General features: G+C 41.6%; 1 protein-coding gene across 1 annotated transcript in view; it reads left to right on the top strand.

The window, feature by feature from the left end:
• Window positions 1-22,107, top strand: part of LOC124284939 (neurogenic locus notch homolog protein 2-like) — a 28,107-nt gene extending 6,000 nt beyond the window's left edge. The window contains exons 5-19 of the mRNA XM_046721071.1: window positions 1,205-1,458; window positions 2,463-2,544; window positions 2,960-3,096; window positions 5,183-5,603; window positions 6,291-6,476; window positions 11,567-11,820; window positions 11,956-12,040; window positions 12,679-12,858; window positions 13,483-13,736; window positions 14,281-14,362; window positions 15,191-15,368; window positions 16,755-16,968; window positions 19,629-19,896; window positions 20,974-21,087; window positions 21,874-22,107. Coding sequence (XP_046577027.1) covers window positions 1,205-1,458; window positions 2,463-2,544; window positions 2,960-3,096; window positions 5,183-5,603; window positions 6,291-6,476; window positions 11,567-11,820; window positions 11,956-12,040; window positions 12,679-12,858; window positions 13,483-13,736; window positions 14,281-14,362; window positions 15,191-15,368; window positions 16,755-16,968; window positions 19,629-19,896; window positions 20,974-21,087; window positions 21,874-22,037 — 2,873 coding nt within the window. The 3' untranslated portion in view covers window positions 22,038-22,107. The remainder of the gene's footprint in view (window positions 1-1,204; window positions 1,459-2,462; window positions 2,545-2,959; window positions 3,097-5,182; window positions 5,604-6,290; window positions 6,477-11,566; window positions 11,821-11,955; window positions 12,041-12,678; window positions 12,859-13,482; window positions 13,737-14,280; window positions 14,363-15,190; window positions 15,369-16,754; window positions 16,969-19,628; window positions 19,897-20,973; window positions 21,088-21,873) is intronic.
• The last annotated feature ends 1,373 nt before the right edge of the window (window positions 22,108-23,480 follow it).

Raw genomic sequence — 23,480 nt, 5'->3', positions numbered from 1 at the left:
CTTTACTCTTACATTGATTTTAACGTTACAGCTGTTAAAGCTACATTACAACGGTTGTCTGACCATTCACGTTTGTCATGAACACACGGTATCTATCAATATGATACAGGGTATATGCAGGATCCTGAACTGGGACTTGTTTGCCATATTCGTCTAGGGAATGTCACATTCCTCTCAAATAGAGGTCATGTTTAAAAACACGTCCTATGTATGCATTAATGAAAATACATAATCCTATAATATTGCACAAAGCTCTATTTATTCGTGTGACGTCACCTATTATCGAAATATAAATTCCCCCCCACACACACACACACATGTACAAAAAAAAAAAAAAACAAAACCCCCAAAACCCCCATTTCTCCAAATGTTACCAAAGTATTGTTACTACTGGTTGATATGCCTGAAACGAAGGATCGAAGTGAATCAGGCATGACACTTATTGTACGTATTTCAAGTAACCTATACACACCTATAAGTAAAAATCTACATCGCGAAATATCTATGTTCACGAAAACACATTTGTGCCACATGCACACAGTAACTAAATATTCAGTGCGTAGATTCATTGAGGTTTTCTGCAGATTATCATGAGTTGTCCGGGGCGTTGGGGTAGCCTAGTGGTTAAAGCGTTCGCTCGTCACGCCGATGACCTGGGTTCGATTCCCCACATCGGTACAATGTGCGAAGCCCATTTCAGGTGTCCCCCGCCGTGATATTGCTGTGATATTGCTAAACTCACTCACTCACCCATGAGTTGTCCGCTTCCCTATTAATTTTTATCAAAACATGCATATGTAATTGAGTTATTTCCAATATATTTCCTTTCAAAACACACCACTGGGTGTTCTATTTTGATTATGAACGTGGAGAAAGACTTTGAAAATCTTAGGCTCCCGTTGGGACAACGGGGAATGCAGTCAGTATAATGCATGCAGTCAATGTGACTGACTGACTGAGTTTGGGTTTACGCCGCTTTGCAATATTCCAGCAGCATCAGTTAGAAATGGGCTTAACCCTAAATGAGGATCGGCGTGGTCCAGTTCAGTGTGGAGTGGTCAATACAGTGTGGGAAGTTATGCTATCATCCACTGGCTATCTCTTTCAGATTTGATTATTTTCAGGCGACGAGATAGGTCCAGAATATTGCTCACTATGATGAATGCCGTCACTCACTACCTCACTCACTCACTGTAAATTGCAGGATACTTCGCATATGCTCTGAAGACGTTGGCTTCCAACACTGCCACTGGACTTGTCAGCCCAAAACAACTCGAACAAATGTGTCACGTGACGTTCTGGTACTACATGAACGTCTCCTCGCTACGTTCTCTGGAGTTCCACGTCCGGAAAGACGGCGTCGATACCCAGGTGTGGAACGTGAGCGGTGACAATGGCAATCAGTGGAACTATGTGGAACTAGACGTTGAGACTGCAACCGAGAAGGGGAGTTATGAGGTAAAGAGTGAGTGAGTGATTAGGGTTTTACGCCGCTTTTAGCTCTATACCTGCAATATCGCGGCAGGGTACACCAGAAATGGACTTCACCCATTGTACCCATGCGGGAATCGAACCTTGGCCCTCATGACGAGCGAACGCTTTCACCACTGGACTACCCCACCGCCCTTCTTGGTTTGTGAGATGACGACGACATAAAGGCGACAGTCACCATGTCTGATGACGCCAGACTATGATACGAATATAAATGACTATAATGGGGATAAACATCATATCAGTTGCGATACTTTTTCTATGTGTATATATTCTTTTTACTGTCCAACATTAAGATGACATGATTAAGATGGTATATTATTATTCAGACTCGCGTTTTAAGTATAGTCGAGAAAGGCTGAGAACAAAGTAAAAACTCCGTAATGGCCCTCCAGTCAACACCCAATGAAGGATGTTACACACATCATTAGTGATTTAAACATATTTCATTTTAAGACTATGCCAGTCATATTAAATATTTTGTTTCAATAGCTAAATGTATTACTATCAACAATACAAGTTACGGGTAAATGCAGAATATTGTCTGATTTCACGCCAATCTCATCAAGTGGAATATTGTAAAGTTACATATTAAAACAGGCGAGTTAACTGTGGAACATTTGTCATGATGAAAGTTTCTGTGAATGAGAAAATAAAAACAACCCCAGAAATATGTGGAGAATGAATATGATTTAAAAATTAATCTCCAACAGCATCTACAGCGCTGGCACACAATCCCGCTAAAAACACACTATAGCCAATAACATCGATATCTACTGATAGACAAGAACGATACGAATTTCTACTAATATAACTAACGCCGTCGTGTATTCACTTGGAACCCAACAACCTGGTAACATAGGCAATACACGAGCATGCAGATCCTGTTAATAACGCTGTAGTATGAGCAGGTTGCCTTGAATAAAAATGTCTGTTGAATCATGACCTGATTGTCCTATGTTATTTCCTAGCTTGTGTACTGGGCCAAAGAGCCCCAGGATCGATATTGGACGGTTGGATACGCCATCGATGACGTCAAGGGATACAGATGTGGTGAGTTCGTTAAAAAAACAACTCTAACTTTTTTTTCTTTTTTTTCGTCTCAGAAATTGTTCCTTTATTAATGCTTTTTTCGCAGAATAAGTTAACTGCTCAGTTCTGGGTAAAAGGTTTGGTAAAGCAGGATCCCTATCCACAAAGCATTCGTAACGTTACGACCTGTCGTAAGTCTACAATTAACCATAAGCTTGGTATCGCAACGAAAGCTTTGAGGACCCAGAGTCCCTATCCACAAAGGGTTCGTAAGGTTACGACCAGTCGTAACTCTACAGTTTATCATAGGCTTACGAATGTCGAAGCGGTACGAACGCTTTGTGTACCGGGGCCCAGTTCCGTAAATGAAGGATTTAAAACTGTTCTGATTATAGTATTTAGCTCATATATCCGGATATTGTTTTTTACACTGCAGCATGTGAAAATAACCCTTGTAAGAACGGAGGGAGTTGTATCAATGACTTCAACAACTACACCTGCGTCTGTCCAAACTACTTCGACGGCCATAGCTGTGAAATAAACACCAACCCATGCCGAGATTATCCGTGCCAGGTGAGTTGACGCTTACAGCAGATTTGGGGCCTGTTCCGCAAAGCGTCCTTTGTCGTTTTGACCATTATAAAGTGTTGGAGTCCATAACTTGTAGTCAAAGATCGTTCTGTACGATGATTTGATTCGTACCTTCTATACCCGTGAAGATCCAGGTTAGAGTTGGTCTTAAGTATCCCATGCTTGTCGTAAGAGGCGACTAACGGGATCGGGAGGTCAGGCTCTCTGACTTGGTTGACACATGTCATCATATCTCATATCAGTTGCGTTGATCGATGCTCGTGATGTTGATCACTGGACTGTCTGGTCCAGACTCGATTATTTACAAATCGCCGCTATGTAGCTGGAATAGTTCTCTGTGGGGCGTTAAACAAACAACAACAAAAATAAAAAAAATAAAAAATAAAAAATAAAACAAAATCGAAACACAGAGGCCTGGTCCACACAGCCCTCGAAACCAATGAGGACGACCATTAATCGATTTTATGTTGCCTAAGAATTATGATTTAGTAGTCACGGGTTAGCGTACCAGTGAGAAATTTGGAAGACTGTTCCAGTATTTAGGTCTGTTTCAATGTATATATGCGCATCGTCAAATACAATTTGACGCTAATATATATATACTCTTCAAAAAAAGAAACTTAACATAGGTATGAAACCATTTTCCTCGAAATATCTAAAAGCATTAAATAAAAAGGGAATTGTATTAAGCAAAGATAAGGCTGATGTTTCCAAAACCTGTACTGATAAACGTAGCGTTTGGCGGAGAAGCGTCATGGTTTGGGGGAACAATTTAGAGCTACCAATTCAACCAAAGACAACCGGTTGTAAATAGCATGCAGCACAAGATCCCGTATTTTATGCATGCAGGAACCCATGCTAAAGGGGTATAAAACGCCACATCAACGGGTGTTCATACAGACCTTATAACGGCAGTAGACACAATTACAGAATGCCTAAACTGAATACAACTCAACGTAACAACGCCATTGGCAAATTGCAAGCTGGAGCAACACAGCAAGATGTGGCCAGGCGTATCCCGCAGACAATCTCTGCATTTTGGACCCCGGTAAAATCATACCAACAGCGTTGACGACAGACCGAGGTCAGGGAGACCAAGAGTGACAACTGCAGCACAAGATCAATACATCAGGCTGCGCCAACTACGAGACCGCACTACGACAGCGACGTCTACAACTACGCAGGTCCCTGGGCTACGCAGAATTTCAGATCAACAGTTTGAGGGAGGCCGGACTTTTTGCATGAGGACCTGTTCGACTTGATGTATTTACCTGACGTCATCTGGCAGACGGGCACGTGCAAGGTGGAGAAATGTACTGTTCACTGATGAGTCACGTTTTCTACTCACACGTGGTGACGGACGCGCAATTGTCTACAGACGTCGGGGTGAACGTTACGCCTCCAAATGTGTCCAGCAGGTTGTCCCATTGGGCGGCGAGAGTGTCATGGTATGGGCCAGATTTCATCATGGTGGAAGGACGCCTCTCGTGCATGTGGCAGGTGTGACAGGCTTGCGTTACAGAGACCTGATCTTACAGCCGTACGTTCTTCCTTACGTCAACGTTCACAGTGGGCAATTCCAGCACGACAACGCTCGACCTCATATTGCACGTGTTTGTCAGAACTTTCTACAGCAGATCAACATCCAGACATTACCTTGGCCAGCTCGGTCACCAGATTTGGCCCCGATTGAGCATCTGTGGGATGTGTTGCGCAGTAGGAATCAACCCAAAACAGCCACCCCAAAAACAAAACACACTTCCGGAGCTTCTTGCAGCACTTCATCATGAATGGCAGAACATCCCACAGCGTTAACGGTAATTGATGCACGTGGTGGTCACAACCGATACTGACATTTCCTATACCCCTGTGACATTAACTCTATTGTGAACATGTATCTGGCTGTGCGACACGATTAATGTTTTTAACAATGTGTGCTTGGATCCTCAAACGAGGTTTGAGTGATGATTTCTGTGTCCTATTTACAAACAATGTTATTATATTACATATTGAAAGTCAGTGTCACGTTTTTATTTTGAAGAGTATATAATCTGTGTTACCTTTTCAGAATTTCGGCACGTGTAACCCGGTCGGCGACAACTACACGTGCAACTGTTACCCCGGCTACACCGGACACGACTGCGAGATGGACATCGACGAGTGTGCCAGTTCTCCCTGCGCACACGGCACGTGCCTCAACTTGTACGACTCCTTCTACTGCTGGTGCGAAGCCGGGTACAAGGGAGAACAGTGTAGCGTAGATATTGACGAATGCGAGTCCACTCCGTGCCAGAACGGCGCCAACTGCACCGAGGGTGTCAACTCCTACACCTGCGACTGTCCACCAGGGTTTACTGGCAAGCAGTGCGAGATCAACATCGATGAATGCGCGTCAACTCCCTGTCAACATGGCGGATCGTGTTATGACGAAATCAACAAATACGTCTGCATATGTCCTCCGGATTTTGCCGGGGTATTGTGTGAAGTCAGTAAGTTCCATGGGTATTTAACTCTCGTACAGTCAAAGACATAAGAAGACGACGGGAAAACTTTAAGCAAGTGCTTTAGCAGACAGTAAAGGCGAGTAAATGTTTAGATGAGGTGAATGGGGTTTAACGTCGCCCTTGAGAATATTTCGAAGACGTGCACGCGTGTGTATGTGCGGCTGCTTGTACAAGCCCAGACTTAAGCTGGTTTTATAGTGCTCGCTCACTGAGATACCATGCCGAAGTTAAGCAGGAATGCCCCACTCAGACACAGTATACTGACTCCGAGCCGACCAGTCCTTGTTGTACCCATTAATGCCGAGCGCCAGGAGGGACCAACAAGTACCAAATTTTAACGTCTTTTGGTATGACGCGGCCGGGCATCGAATCCGCGACCTTCCGCTCTCTGGGCGGACGCTCTAACCACTACACCACGGAGGCCGTCCATATGTTTACGGCATATTAGAAACCTTAAGTGAATATTTGGGTTACACTAAACGTTACCTACGTACGATCACCTGAAAAGAAATATCTAGATTTTAGGATTTCTTCTAATTACAAACACTAAACTGTTGTCAAAATGGTGTAATGCCTAAGTAGACAAATATTGAATCTGAAGCCGAAGGAAAGTCAGTATTGTTTCCATGCATGGTCATTGCTATTCAAAGGGGGTATCTATATTTTTTACAGGAAAATTGATGGATTGTGACTTCGAGGTTGATTTCTGTGGCTACCAAGTCTCCACCACTGATCCAAGCAACGACACCGACGCATTTGAGTGGGTGCGTGGTGCCCTCTCAGAGCCTGGCTTTTTCGGCACCAGCCGCGTCCTCTTCATGGGCCCCTCCGTCGACCACACCACTGGGGAGACTGGCGGTATGTATATAGAGGATGTATCTTCCATGAATAGTCAGGGGACGCTCTGAATTACAGGTGAGGTGGGTGAAATGGGGTATAACGTCGCACTTAGGGATTACCACCCTGTCTCATAGTTAAAGACATTCACTGAGTTTGAACAGTTGAAAGTCTATCATCCTGTTGGCGCACTAATAGTCATGACGTCTTTTTGAGTGCCGCAAAGGTGCCTTGGAAAGATTGGTACTACTTAGGTTTGAAGACCTTTTCCAAGATTCTGTAAACAGAGCGTCTGCCCAGAGAATGGTCGGTGGTTCCATGCCCATATTGCGTGCTGCTAAAAGTCGTATACAATGATACTTGTTGTTACCCTGGCGCTCGGCATTATGGGAATAAACCGGCAGTCAGTAAGATGTGTTTCAGAGCGGTATCCGTGTTCAAACACGATAGGGCATTTCAGTAGGCTACCATCGTAAAACTCACTTCAAAGCCACACACAAATACACATATTAGTGCAGCAGTTTTAAACTCGACGTTGAACCCCTTTTAACCTCCTCTCACCAGCCCGCACTTAATCCGTTAAGACTGGCGATAAAAATAAAAACCATGCACAAAATGTATTTCAAATGAGGTCTTTGGGAAGTAATGTAGCGTTCACCCATTGTCGGCGAAGGCTAGACGAAGATGAAATAAATATTCTATTGTGGCCATGCGTATTGAGTGGTGACCACATCATCTTGACCATCTTTCACGTATGTCTACCATTGCATATGATATGTTTAGGAGACATTATATCCGTTCTATATACGTCGATGTGTAGTTGTAGGGGAATTGTGTGGCACGAAACTGGAGAGTGAAAATAACTTCAGCAATGCCAAGAATGTTTCCGTGTAAACATCAGTTGTTTACCACATGTCTGCTTTGCTTCAATATTCGCCACTACCAAATATTGTTTGTACTGGTTAAGATATACATTGTTTTTGAGATTCCATCCACATTCCAAAACTGAAGACAGGAATGGTACTTCCTCGGCTTGTGTTTCATCAAAGTGGTAGACAATGTATCTCACTTACATTCGGTTCCACTTGGTGAAAACGCCCCTTGGCAAACTGTTTTATTTGTTTAGTGAAGTACATTCAATTTCCGTTATTGAGTACATCTTAATAGAAATCTTCCAGAACGAAAGCAAAGACATCTGTACACATGCATCAGGGCCTGCTCGGCAGACAAATGATCCTCCCGAGGGATCTTCTGTGTAGGCGATAGTATCAGACTTGAACTGCGTGTCTAACCTCAGAGTTTATTGGTCTGCCTCGCGATGTACAATAGGATTGATGAGGACAAGCACCATGTCTGTCGTCCCCCATGTGACATCAACACGCTGAGAAAGGAACATTCCTGCTATCCACATTTACCGAAATTCGATTTAATATTGGAGCTCGTTCCTATCCTATTGTACCAGATGATTTGTCTGGCAAAGTTTATTGCTGGGTCCGGAAATTGCTATCAAATATGTTCAGTCTTCCTTGTTCTGTTAAATGCAATCAGACGATGGCATGCTCGTTGCCGAATTAACGTTCCTTGTATTGAGATTGCTGTCGTGAAAGCCACCATTACCAGTAGGTTGTATTGTGTTCTTTTGTCCCCTCTTGCTGGTGGGGCGGGAAGATGTGATCGTCTCGAGGTCAAGGTCGGCTTCAAGGTTACGAAACGAATAGTTGAGTATGGTCAAGCGCCGTCTGTAGCAACAATCCATAAACCGCAGCATAGGAAATGGGCATTTATACATTGTACGTGTTTGAAAAGTCGAACCCGCGCCTTTGTTTGAAGATCAAACGCTTTAAGTATCGAGCTAGACATCGGACTCTCGAACTTCCTTGATGCAGACACCCGTGAAGGTCCGGGTTAGAATGAACCTTCAGTAACCCATGCTTGTCGTAAGAGGCGACTAACGGGATCGGGTGGTCAGGCTCACTGGCTTGGTTGACACACGTCATCGGTTCCCAATTGCGCAGATCGATGCTCATGCTGTTGATCACTGGATTGTCTGGTCCAGACTCGATTATTTGCAGACCGCTGTCATATAGCTGGAATAGTTACATACGTGGCGTTACAACAAATAAGCAGCCAACCAAACAAATCTATCCATCCAAAATTGAGGGCTTTTAAGAGATAGACGTCACAGACCCCCACCAGCTACATACTTGACTGAAGTCGTAAACATCCGGGTTAGAATTGGTCTTCAGCAACCCGCGCTTGTCGTAAGAGGCGACTAACGGGATCGGGGGGTCAGGGTCACCGACTTGGTTGACACGTGTCTTCGTATCGCAATTGCGTAGGTCGATGCTCATGTTGTCAATCACTGGATTGTCTGGTCTAGATTCAGATATCTACAGACCACCGCATCATAGCGGGAATATTTCTGTGTGTTAAACAACAAACAGACATACTAAACTTTGCGTAAGGTTCAGGTTATTTCGTGTTTGCAAGTATACAAATGTTTAAGACTTGCATTACGTCAGCTACATAATTTGACTGAAGTCAAACATCTGTCATGCTGTGAAACAACTCTCATGCCGGCAAACAACCGTCATGCTGGAAACAACTGTCGGGCTCGTGAAACAACTGTCATGCCGTGAAACAATTGTCATGCTGTGAAACAAGTGTCATTGCGTAGAAACATGCTCATGTCATGATGTCAATCAAGTGATTGTCATGTCTAGATTCAAATATCTACAGACCACCGCATCATAGCGGGAATATTTCTGTGTGTTAAACAACAAACAGACATACTAAACGTTGGGTAAGGTTCAGGTTATTTCGTGTATGCAAGTATAAAAATGTTTAAGACTTGCATTACGTCGAATTACACTTCCGCATTAAGCTGTCATGCTGTGTAACAACTGTCATGCCGTGAAACAACCGTCATGCCGTGAAACAACTGTCATGCTGTGAAACAACCGTCATGCCGTGAAACAACTGTCATGCCGTGAAACAAGTGTCATGCTGTGAAACAAGTGTCATGCCATGAAACAAGTGTCATGCTGTGAAACAACTGTCATGCCATGAAACAAGTGTCATGCCATGAAACAACTGTCATGCCGTGAAACAACCGTCATGCCGTGAAACAAGTGTCATGCTGTGAAACAAGTGTCATGCTGTGAAACAACTGTCATGCCGTGAAACAATTGTCATGTTGTACAGTACAACGTCGAACCTAACTTACAAACCAACATGGCATGCACGTCACTCACAATAACTACCCAATGTGTATAAAAAAAATATCTACTTAAGATCCTGGCCGTAGCTAAAGCCCTCGCATTCGAACATCCAATTTCACCTCAGACCTCAAATTGTGTATTGATCATCTATACTCTCTAATTTAACGGGTCCGTGTACCGACATGAGTATTTTATGACATTACGTCTTGTCACGTGAAGATTCCATTTATTCCGTCAAGTGTGTAATTGTTTCGTTAAGCCTAATGCATATTTTATAGCAAACACACACATGAAGGTGGTATGATTCCCTGATGCTAATTTGGAGCGAGACAGGTCACTCTAGTTTACGATAGGTGTGGTGGAAAATCCATCTGTGATGATGAACATGTTCATTTGTTGTGATTGTCACTGGAGTAATGGGGCGATGTATTATTCTATTGATGGTCGGGACTCTCGTTTACTGGTTTATCTGATTTGTCTGTGCATCGCATATAGACACCGATCACACGTGCATTGGAACTGATCAGGGTAATCTATTTGATGTTTTAGATTGGTCGATTTGTGTACACAAGGCTGTGATAAAACGAAAATAACATGTTCACAATCACATTAGCATAGATCAGCATGGTGTACGATTTAGGGAAACATGGGTATGAAATGAATGGGGTTTGATTTAGAGCAGTTCGCGGGTTCGACTATACATGACCCTGCCTGGCGCTCGGCATTAATGGGTACAACAAGGACTGGTTGGCTCGAGTCAGTACATTTTGTTGGTATGTATGTTGTTTACCGTCGCAGTCAGCTATATTCCTGGCAATCCAGTAATTACGAGAGCAGCGGCTTTAAGAAAAGTGGCCAAATTAAGGAGTTTAATGCCCCCATCTCTTATATGGACATATTATGGCTCATTGTAAAGCTTATTGTACCTACTTTAACATAGGTCATGATATGATGACCAAATATGGACCAGTTTATAAAAAAAATCATGTCGTGTGACCCCAAGATAAATGTTTTTTATAATTTATAATTTTATGTAAATACAGTGGAAACCTGATAAGTAAAATTTCAAGGGACTCGCCAAAATGTTTTACTTATCAGGTATTTTACTTATCAAACTTATCAAAACCTGCAAATGACAACCATATGCATGTATATGTATACAGCAGAATAACTGACAACATTTGTAAGTAATATGGCCTCCAGTTGTCAGTGTTGTCAATATATTGTGTATATAAATCCTTTATTTTCTGGTTAAGTTTCCATCATCAATGGTATTAAGGCATATTTTGAATTGTTCTTATTTAATTAAATGACCAAAGGGCAATAATAAAGATAAATACCTGAAAATCACATTTAGTTTGAGTGAAAATTGACCTTTTTAATTCACAAATCAATTTTCAGGTAACACAGGAGTCATTCACTTTGTGTGACAATTTAATATCTCCGTGTTCGTCTCAAGGCAATAGAAATCGTGTACTGTATCAAATAACACTATTTCAGGGTAAAGATTTCAAATATTGCAACATTAGCAAACTGGGATACGATGACATGCATCAACCTAGTCAACGAGCCTGGCCATCCAAATACCCTCAGTGCTTTTGTTTGGTTTTGTTTAACGCCGCACTCAGCAATTTCCAAGCTGCATGACGGCGGTCTATAAGTAATCGAGTCTGGACCAGACAATCCAGTGATTGACATCATTTTCGGATACGATGACGTTCATCGATCAAGTCAGCAAGCCTGACCACCCGACACTGTTAGTAGGCTTTAACGAAAAGCATGGGTTACTGAAGATCAATTCTTCTCGGGTTGCCTCTTTTTGCAGTGACACTTTTTGCTAATTTTGTTAAATAATGCATGTACCCAAACAGACAATCATTTCTACTGCAGGAAACGCGACGTATGCCAAGCGTGGCAATACTCAAAACGCAACGACGACATTGTTGTCACCCATGATGGAGGGGCGTCTGTGTTACCTGGAGTTCTTCTACCACATGGGCACCGGTGCCCTCAACACCCTCGACGTCTATATGATCAAGGGCGGCAACAGGAACCTCATCTTCTCTTCAAATGGATACCAAGGCTTCGAGTGGCAGAGAGCCATGCTGGACATTGAAGAATACACCGAGACCGGACGCTACCAGGTGGAGCTTTCAGTGAAACATGTACCGAATAGTAATAGCATCCTTAAAACAATCTAGGCGTTTAAACTGGTACAATTTTGTGAAAGGACACCATATAAGCGTTTTGTGAAGATGTAACGTGCTCTGTTCTTGCAGCTGGCTTTCGAAGTTAATGAACCAGATGACAACGGCGCCCTCAAGGTCGGTTACGCCATCGACGACATCAAGGGGTTTAACTGCGGTAAGAACTGTACACGACGATGGGTGGAGTTGCACCAAAGCCTAAGTTTGACGGAGAGGTTGCTAACTAGGTACCTTGTTCGTAGACAAGTAGCCCCGTTATTGGGCTTTACTGGTTTTGTTCGTACCTCAGATTTGTTGGCATGTGTTTTGACCCATGCCTTGCTTGCGAGAAAACGCAAAGTCTTGACACTAGGGTTTGCAGAATTTGTCAGTATAATGTTAAGTTGTTGAAAAGGTCAAGAATTTGAAAAGGTCATGATTAAGGAATGCTTTTTGGCACAATGATGATTTTCAGTGAATGTTTAGGAAAAAAGATTCTGAAAAAACCTTACTGTTCGTACACTACCACAGTTATACATTTTGTACATTTGTAGCATATTTGCTGTCAATTTAAAGGAACCTTTATGAGATCCTATGAGAACTTTTCTTTCATTGGCTACATTTTGTACATTTGTAATGTTTTTACTGTCGATGTAAAGGAACATTTATGAAATCGTGTACTAAATTTCCTTTTATTTGCTGACCATTGAAAATATATTGTACCTAATATCGTGAAGTGTATATCAGTCGAAGTCGTAATTAATTCTTATATTACTCAAAGTTAAAGTGAAGCCATGTAAAAACATACATGCACAGATTTGTCCATGGACTGCGACTTCGAAAACGACACATGTAACTACATCATCGAACGAGAAGACAACTTCTTTGATCGCATGGAGTGGAGACGAGGACAGCCTGTTCTGGAGACCATCTTCAGTGACATCAAACTGCTGAGAAACGGCCCCAGCGGCGACCACACCACCGGGAAGAAGGACGGTAGGCGTTTACGGCTGTATGTACCTAAACTGCAATTTGAACGGCATCTCACACCGTGATGACCAAATGGGTGCAATGTGTGAAGCCCATTTCTGGTGTCCCCCGCCGTGATATTGCTGGAATAACGCGGCGTAAAACCAAACTCACTCACTCACTCACGTTGTGATGATTCAGAATTAGTCCCCATTATCCAATCCTTGTGTGCGAATTCGGACCGGGTGATCGCAGTATTACCCAACACCATAACTCGTTGCCCAATACGACACACTGATCTGCATTTTCCAGTTTCAGAGAGGAAAATGATGGGATGATCGCAATAAACACGACTGTTGTCCTGTATGTGACTGTGATTGCTCCATATGTTAAGGAGGACCCCTGAAGATCCGTATTAGAAATGGTCTTCATCAATTGCTATCAGTCACTGGGCCATCATGCACACATGTGACTATCCCATCCTTACGAGGTATACCCATTCACAGCTGGATGGACTGGGACACATAGTCACAGTACATTGTCCAAGTGTACTGCAAGTTGCTGTACCCGCAACTAGGTGTTTGCACGTATTCATGTGGCCACCATCTGGTCATATACCAACGATACCTTGATACACCGTGTATATTACAGGTCACTTCATGTACGCCGTGAAACCCATCAACCCCGGTACAAACACAACCCTCGTGGCTCCTCGCCAGCGCGACCAACTCTGCTTTGTCCAGTTCTACTACCACATGGGGTCCAACTTCCTCAACAACTTGGAGGTATTCGTCAGGGCCGAGAATGAGACCTACAGGGTCTTCAACACTTCCGGTTACAGTAGTGATGGATGGGACAAGGCCCTCATCAACATCGAGGAAGAAACACGAGTGGGCAAGTATGAGGTGAGTGAAACTGCTACTGCGGCCATATTGGATTGGAAAGACATAGTTTTTACACGGACCTTTATCAATACGTTCCTCAATATTTTTCATTTAATTTTGAATTTCACCCGTAATCTGACAGTAAAATTTAAATGTAAGGTATTACATGTTTGATTTCAGATTACTATTTATATTGAACGACATGTTTTATTATTGTACATGCGTAAAAGCTTAAAACCTAAATGTTAAACAAAGACAATCTTTGACCACTACATACTTTGTATATGTCTATTTTCATTTTGATTCTCATTTTACTTGTAATAAAATCAACAGATAGAAATTAATGACGCCACGCAATGAATCGTCTAGTTGTGAAGTAGTTCAAGATAAGGCTTCAAGACATGACGGTGACCCAATGTTTCTGGACAGAGTGATATCTATTAGACTATTCTTGTAGAACGTGATCATCAACGAGAAATTGACGTGGCGCTTTCACATAAAGCAGGATTGTACCCTAGCAAATGTGTAGTTTGTTGAATAAAACATTTGTCTCCTGTATTGGCAGATTGCCATCTTCGTGGATGAACCAGATGATATGTTTTGGTCCGTGGGGTACGCCATCGACGACATCACAGCATCACCGTGCAGTACGTATTTACTCGTGACTTCTTTTCTCGCAATACGACGTTTTGGTGTAAGTGAGTTGTTTAACACTGCTTTGGACATTTCAATGTAGACAACAAACAACCGATCCCGACCTTCGAAAAAATTGTAAGCGGTATCCCGACAAAAAAGCATCACTGTCGCTGTAAGAGATAAGTCCATGGGAAACCTTTGATCTTTCAACCGAATTTCAGATCAGTCCTGATTGTGTTTCTTTGCTCGTCCGCACCATACCGTGACAGGTGGTTTCACCAAAATGAAACTTCTTGATCTTGATCTTGATAATCTCTCGAATGATCGGTATTACAATTCTAACAATGACCGGGCGGTGGGGTAGTTTAGTGGTTAAAGCGTTTGCTCGTCATGCCGAAGACACGGGTTCGATTCCCCACATGGGTACAATATGTGAAGCCCATTTCTGGTGTCCCCCGCTGTGATATTGCTGGAATAATAAACCATACTCACTCTAACAATGACAACATCGAGGGCGTTTTATGGAAACGGTGACACAGGCCCTCGTGTCTTTGCGAAGATTAAAGATTAAGGAAAATATATTTTTGAGATGACCCCCGACTCGAAATGTTATACAATACGTTATGACTCTCAAATGTTATATGTTTTTTAACATCTTTATCCTCGAATCCCGGATGGGGCTCAACTCAAAAAGTACTAGAATTTGTACTTCACTAAGAAAGTGTAATCCTAAATATACCATGTTACATTTGACCACTTTCTAAATGGCATTGTGTAATCATCTTTATCCTCGAAAGACACGAGGGCCTGTGAACGGTGATTGTGTTGCTACCTTGCAGTGTGCGCCAACAACCCATGCATGAACAACGCCAACTGCACCAACGAATACAGGAGCTACACGTGCACCTGTCCCTATCTCTACACGGGGGTGCACTGTGAGACAAGACTCACCCCCTGTGACTACTCGCCTTGTGCGAATGGCGGCTCTTGTGATAATCAACCCGGAGATGATTACAGGTAAATCATTATCTATCTGGTGATAATGAACGTCGCGATAAATGTGTTTCTGACTTGTGATAATCAACCTGGGGCTGGAGATGATTACAGGTAAATCATTATCTACCTGGTGATAATGAACGTCGTGATAAATGTGTTTCTGACTTGTGATAATCAACCTGGGGCTGGAGATGATTACAGGTTAATCATTATCTACCTGGTGATAATGAACGTCGTGATAAATGTGTTTCTGACTTGTGATAATCAACCTGGGGCTGGAGATGATTACAGGTTAATCATTATCTACCTGGTGATAATGAACGTCGTGATAAATGTGTTTCTGACTTGTGATAATCAACCTGGGGCTGGAGATGATTACAGGTTAATCATTATCTACCTGGTGATAATCAACGTTTTGATCATGATGTTTCTCTGATTTGTGATAATCGAAACAATGATAAATATATTTATCAAACTTGCGATTATCGAACGTTTCGATACTGACTGGTATGTTACATGTACATGTACTTGTCAAAATAACTCAATGATCAGGAATCAAAATAATGTCAGAAATGTATCCCGATCAAATATTGAAATAAATCGGAAATGGACATTTTCCAGAAAGAAATTAGTATATTTAACAATTTAAGGTCCAATTCGAAAATAGGTACCATGTGCTTGGCAAAATACATACATGTCAAGTATTACAGCTTACATTTCTCCTGGTTAAATAGCATTGTTCATATTAGTCCCTCTGTTGGTATTTACTAGGAATTGCATGTTTCCATAGGAGAACCATTCAACTGATGTTGTGCGAATGTGTGAAGCCCATTTCTGATGTCCTCATCCGTGATATTGCAGAAATCTTGTGTATTTCCCCTGTATGCTGAATTTGTACTCTCAATACATACATCTTTAAGATTATACACTTCCTCGACAGTTTTAACCATGACCATAGTCCGTTGTGCCGTGTCTGATTGGCGGCGGTAATTTAAAAAAATGGTCATTTGGCACTTATTATATTTTAAACTACCTTGTTATACTGAACACGCGACAACCTGCAATGCCATAAGTCATTTACTATTTAATCATATCATTGATGCTTATGGATGTATATTATCTTATTGTTATGTTATATTAAACCGGGGGCGGTGGGGTAGCCTAGTGGTTAAAGCGTTCGCTCGTCACGCCGAAGACCTTGGTTCGATTCCTCACATGGGTACAATGTGTGAAGCCCATTTCTGGTGTCCCCCGCCGTGATATTGCTGGAATATTGCTAAAAGCGGCGTAAAACTAAACTCACTCACTATATTAAACCGTGGTTTTAATATTTCGACAGTTGAATACTTTACAATTTTAGATACATTTTAAGGCTCACTATTAAGTAGATTCTTTTATCATTCTAAGGTGCAACTGCACTGACGGGTGGACTGGAAATGATTGCGAGGTAGAGATTGATGAGTGCGAGAGTAACCCCTGCATGAACGGCGCTAACTGCACCGACTTGCTCAACGGCTACGAATGCGTCTGTGAGCCGGGATGGTACGGTACACATTGTGAAATCAACATCAACGAATGCATCTCTCAGCCCTGCCAGAACGGAGCAACGTGTATTGATGAAGTATGTACCTTCCAAACTGTATCATGGCGTGAATGTGAAGAGTTCGTATTTTCAGTGATCACCATAGTGAAGATGAGGGTGCAGATTTTAACGAAACTCGAAACGAGTGTCCCTTCCAAGTCTGGGTCTTCCATAAATATATGACCAATAATCATGAAGATATAATAGGATATATTCTCTTGAGAAAAGATACATATAGAATAAATATCTTACATTTTGTAATAGATTTCTTTCAGGGGTACAAATCATGGAGGAAAATACCATGGCCTCCTTAAAGGAGGATTTAGTTGTGCCCTGCAAATGTAAAATGACTCTTGACTGAACATTGTTTTATTTCAAAAGAGTGGTGGTCAAATCGGGGCTGTTTCACCCATTTTAATGACGAATAATCCTCTATATTTCTGTTGGTTTACCCACTATCTTTGTAAAGGCTGATCCAGGGTTCGATTATCCATATGGGTACAATGTGTGAAGATTATTTCTGGTGTCCCCCGCCGTGATATTGCTGGGCTATTGCTAAAAGCGGCGTAAAACTAAACTCACTCACTGTAAAGGCTGATCGACATTTTTTTAACCCGTTAGTTGCCTCTTAAGACAAGCATGGGTTGTTGACCAATTCTAACCCGAATCTTCAAAGATAAAATAACCTGATAGTCGACACCGAAACCCACTCATGCGGACGGTGGATGACAGCCTCACACAAGAAATGGAGCCGGGAATGTTCGAAAGGTGGTATCTGATCTATTGATGTGTCAACCATCGTGACAGGAAATTATTACAGGAGTGATGACCGGAATACTGACCGGATATGACGACATCAGTGGACACATCTGTCCAAATTGCATTGCCCATTCCCACACTATATACCACTTTTGTAGTCTGACTGATATTCTAGAAATCGTGTGATACCTATAAATCTGCTGACTACACTACACGCCAAAAGAAACGTTACCCTCCTACCTTTATGAATTACTGAAAAACTATCAAAGATATGTCAGAAGGTTTTAGTTTACAAGAAAGCTTAACAACACAGCTTTATGCAAATCACGAAAAGAAATTCTCAAATGCATTCATATTTGGGTGAAATGCATATTTTTCAGAAGAGTTAAATTGTCCATGCCGAAATAAACCAATAATAGTGATTTTTATGTCCAAAAGAAAGGTTGAAATAAAATTCCGCTTTGGGACAATGATAAACCATTTAAAGTCACCATTTTTCAACTATTAAAACAAGAAACAACTGTTGTAGAGTGTGTAAAATTGTAAATAATCATTGCTATGATTTCAGTCTTTTAAAACATTTTCTGCTGATTTGCATTAGTGAAAACAAGTAAAACGTGTCTTTGATATTGTGAAAAAAGGTTATTTCCCAATTGACAGACACCCAGTTGACAGACACCCAGTTGACAGACACTGAACTGGAAGGTTAATTAGGGTAACACCTACGGGTATAATGGAACAGTCCACTGTCTAGTGAGTCGATCAGGGTGAGCCTGAAACAGGTTCGTTACTGAGAAGTTTGATTGTGGGTAAATAGAACTTTGTTGTGATAAATGATTTGTCTTCTCAAATTGATTTTACTATAAATTACTATCAAATATAAAAACAGCTTTGCCATTGAGAGGTTTGATTGTGTTTATTGATTGAAAAGACCCCTTCCAATAGTAGTACATGTACAACAGAAGTTCACTGAGAAAACGTTTTGTTGGAGAGATATAGATATGTACATATTTGAAAACATTCTGATTTTCAGTAAATGAGACACCTGCATTGCCATGTAAGATACGATTAATACCAATCAGTGTTCTAATTTTAACAATACTTTCTAAAGATTGTAACAGTTTGTGTCTTTGAGTAGTATACAATGGACATTCAAGGAAGTAATGAAAAACATTCTCACATCCATGCCCACATTGACATGATGTGTCATATTTCAAATATTTATCCTAAACAAATCGTAATTAAGTGCACGTGTCATGTATCTTAATATTGTGTGCAAAACATATAACTTCTTTATTCCATATGAATAATATTTAGGTTCACATTTGTCCATTTGATTTATATGATACAACAGTGTCGCAATTTCCAATAGCTAAGCTAATGTTTTCAATATGATGATGCCGACTCCCGTTAGACTAGAAGGTTAAACCGAAAGGTTTATGAAAATAAACTATTTTTATATTGCAGTAATAAAACAATAAAAATTTAAATTACTCTCTTTTCGTCCATCTTTCAAAATATATAACAGCTTCAGTTTGTTCCTGTGTTTTTATTTGGACTATTCCATTATAATGTGTAGGTAACAGGTAGTAGATACTCTGTTCACTGAACCGTAAATGTTGTTGTTTTAAGGTGTCTGCGAACTGGCTGTCTGCGTAATGGGAGGACACCTGAAAAAATGTTTAGGAACATCTACAGTTATTTTTGTTAACATTTTTGCTTGCAAAGTAACATTTTTCCATTTCCATTTTACACATAGCAATATCAATCGCCAAAATGCAGCAATATTCAAACAGTATTTACATCCATTTCACATGCAGAATGATTCTATAGGGTATAAAGAGAGCCTTTGGCGTTTAGGGTATATGGCGCAAGGAACGACCACTGCCACTATGACCTTCTTCGTACTTTCTGCATATTCTTGCATTCGTCTCCCCCAGGTGAACTTCTACCAATGTGAGTGCGTCCCCGGCTACTGGGGTGTATACTGCCAGTTCGACATCCAGGAGTGCGACTCCAACCCCTGCCTGAATGGAGCGACGTGCGTGGACGACATCAACTTCTACTCCTGTAAGTGTCCTCCCGGATACACCGGCGACAACTGCGAGATCAACGTGGACGAGTGCGCCAGCTCCCCATGTCTCAATGACGGCATGTGTTATGACCGTGTCAACAGATTCGACTGCTACTGCAAACCGGGCTACACAGGTGAAACATGCAGTGTGACAATACAGAGCTACAGATAACTTTTTGGTCATTTAGTTATGTACTCGCTTGTGTTCATCTCAATTGGGTATCTTAATTTTCCTTTGAGTAACCAAATAAATTGTACCCACCTCACTCAATCTCATTTGGGTATTTTGCCTTTTTTCCATTTATTGTAAAAATGTAATATAGCTTAAATGTTGGTTTATATGTTGTCATTTATATTTGATCTGTAATATGAGAAACGATAAGAAAGACTGCAAGTTGCCAATTCATGTGCTGAAATAGACCCTATCAATATACCTCAGTTATTTTATCTATTTTTGTGTGTACGCATGTAAGATAAAATTTATATTATATAGTATTTACAAACATTCAAGCGTACTTGTACACAACAGACTTTATAGGAATTGAGTTTTCACATAAATATTTGCGTAATTTACGCAGATACGCAGCTTATCTGTACCTCTGACAATAATATTAATGATAATAATAATCTGTATGCGAGAATCTTTAAAGATGTAATGCTAATGGACTGACGTGTGGATTTCAAGTTCTATTTTCTTTGAATTCTATCATATTCTACTGATAGTTACCTAGTCGTTAATGTTCGTCTTTATTCATTATCATCGCTCCTTACTTCCGAACCTTTGAAAATCTGGTAGTTTTGAGTTTCGCCTTTTTGTGAGTATAATAAATGAAATACTGCTAATATACCGACCCTTTGATATCCTTGGAAGGGGCAAGGGCGTCGATTTTTTTCGAAATACCTAATTGTCCCCTGAAATAACTTAAAAACAATAGCATTCAGAGGGTTAAAAAAGAAATCACCAGAATTAAACATTACTTTACAAGAAAAATAAAACATTAGAAGATTAAGAGAAATGATATCTAAGCAGTAGTTTGGCCTAGTGGTTACAGCGTTCGTTCATTACACCGAAGACCCGGGTTCGATTACCCACATGAATACACGTGAAGCCCATCTCCGGTGTCTCCCCGCCGCGATGTAATATAGCTAAAAGCAGCGAAAAATACTCACTCACTCTCTCACTCATGTGTGATATCTTGGTATTATTACAGGAAGCTTGTGCGCTCGAAACGTGAACGAGTGTTGGTCGTCTCCCTGCCTGAACGGAGCCACCTGTGTCGACCTGGTGAACGACTACCAGTGCTCCTGTGCCCCAGGCTATAATGGTACGGTGTTGACTTGTCCCTTTTCTGGTGAATTTGTTGATATGAAATGTGTTTGTCTGTTTTATGTATGAGTGAGTGAGTGGGTTTAGTTTTACGCCGCACTCAGCAATATTCCACCTATATGGCGGCGGTCTGTAAATAATCGAGTCTGGACCAGACAATTCAGTGATCAACAGCATGAGCACCGATCTGCGCAATTGGGAACCGGTTGCATGTGTCAACCAAGCCAGTGAGCCTGACCACCCGATCCCGTTAGTCGCCTCTTACGACAAGAATGGGATGCTGAAGATCAATATTCTAACCTGGACCTTCAGGGTTTTCCTGTATGAAGAAAACAATAGGACCGATAGTTTGTTTGTTACAGTTCAGTATAGTCTAGGCACTTCTCTTCTTACAAGGGCATATTGGTGCTACCTAGTCTGTCATACAGATCATGAAACTAATATCCAATACAGCCCATGCAATTCTATAATATTTGGCAAGTCTAGATTACTGCAGTTTCAGAAAAAGGTCTTTGGCCTGTGAAGATCCCAGTTAGAGTTGGTCTTCAGCAACCCATGTTTGTCATAAGAGGCGACTAACGGGATCGGGTGGTGAGGATCTCTGACTTGGTTGACACATGTCATCGTATCCCAGTTGATCAGATCGATGCTCATGATGTTGATCACATGATTGTCTGGTCCAGACTTTATTATTTACATACCACCACCATATAGCCGGGCTATTGCTAAGTGCTGCGTTAAACAACAAACTGAAAACAAAAGATTAATACTTGATCTGTTTCAGGAACGCACTGTGAGACAGACGTGGATGAGTGCGCGAGCGGCCCCTGCAGGAACGGCGGCACTTGCCACGATGACGTCGGCACATTCAAATGTGACTGTCCTATCACCTGGGCAGGTAAACAGTGCGAGAAAGCTCTTGGAGATTGCGGGACAGACCCTTGTTAAACCACATACATTGTTCCATCTTTCAGGGTTTATCTGTACATACAAAGTAATAAAACACATTTCATAGGTAGTGTTAGTTAGTCGATGTATCTGCAGGAACTGTGAAGTAGCCAAGTAGTTAAAGCGTTCGCTCATCGTGTCAAAAGCCGTGTTCGATTCCCCACATAGGTACATCATGTGAATTATATTCCTGGTGTCTAATATTGCTGGAATATTCTCAAGCCATAACCCCACCCACACCGTGGCAAATCACTGGTATATATATTTACAAAAACTCACCTGTAAAACCCATATGTTAGAATTTCACACTTAAACGTTTACAGTGCTTCTCTCATACTGGTTTGCCGAATGGGTAGTCAAGTGATCTAATATTTAGACTGTCATACCTGTGAACAGACAAAAAAGTTAATACTTTGTTTTGTGAAAGTGACGGCATGAACCTTCGCCAGAACCATTGAATCTATTGTGTCTATAAAACTGCCTATATTATGTTCCATTTTTTTATCCTTGCATTTGTCAGCTTTATAAATAAATGGTATACTTGTCAGGGTGTCATTGTATAAAGACCGCCTCCGTGGTGTAGTGGTTAGAGCGTCCTCCCGGAGAGCGGAAGGTCGCGGGTTCGATCCCCGCGTCATACCAAAAGACGTTAAAATATGGTACTTGTTGGTCCCTGCCTGGCGCTCGGCATTAATGGGTACAACAAGGACTGGTCGGCTCGGAGTCAGTATAATGTGTCTGAGTGGGGTATTCATGCTTCACTGCGGCATGGTATCTCAGTGAGCTAGCACTATAAAACCAGCATAAGTCTGGGCTAGTACAAGCAGCCGCACATACACATACACACGCATGCACGTCGTCATATGAGCGAAATATTCTCAAGCACGACGTTAAACCCAATTTCCCCTCACCTCACCTCATTGTATAAAACAGTGTTAGCCAAATGGTGCATGTAATCGTACCTCCTGGGGCTCCTTTCACGAAGCAACCTTTACTAACATTCTTTAAAAAACCCATTGCACTAAGGTTACCATAGTGACTTACGATCATCTTAGGGCTTTGTGAAAGGAGGCCCTGTTCCTTGCCAGACTAACGACACATAGGTTCTTTGAACAACGGCACCGTGGTGCACTCTAACACTGACAAATCTACAACTCTAAACCTTACTGCACACGGCGACATTAAAACACAAGATTATAATTCACTCCGTGTTGGTTTTCGAGGACCCATCCCAGTCGAATTTGTTTGAATTGGTTCTGATCATCAAAACACAAGTAACACCTTCACATTAGTGCTATTCCTAATTTCCTAGTGCCACGGAGGCTTCATGCCTATGGTGTTTTTCATTTGCTGCTCAATAAACTTTACTTAGGTTTATACTGCCGTAAGTGAATTCGAAATGCACCTGTTCACAAAACCTTTGTTTACGTATTCATCCGCAGT

The sequence above is a fragment of the Haliotis rubra genome, unplaced genomic scaffold (assembly GCF_003918875.1).
Source record: "Haliotis rubra isolate DU_JTF1 unplaced genomic scaffold, ASM391887v1 Scf349, whole genome shotgun sequence".
Classification (NCBI taxonomy): domain Eukaryota; kingdom Metazoa; phylum Mollusca; class Gastropoda; order Lepetellida; family Haliotidae; genus Haliotis; species Haliotis rubra.
Note: the sequence above shows the minus strand (reverse complement) of the source record. Positions and strands in the feature narration are given on the sequence as shown.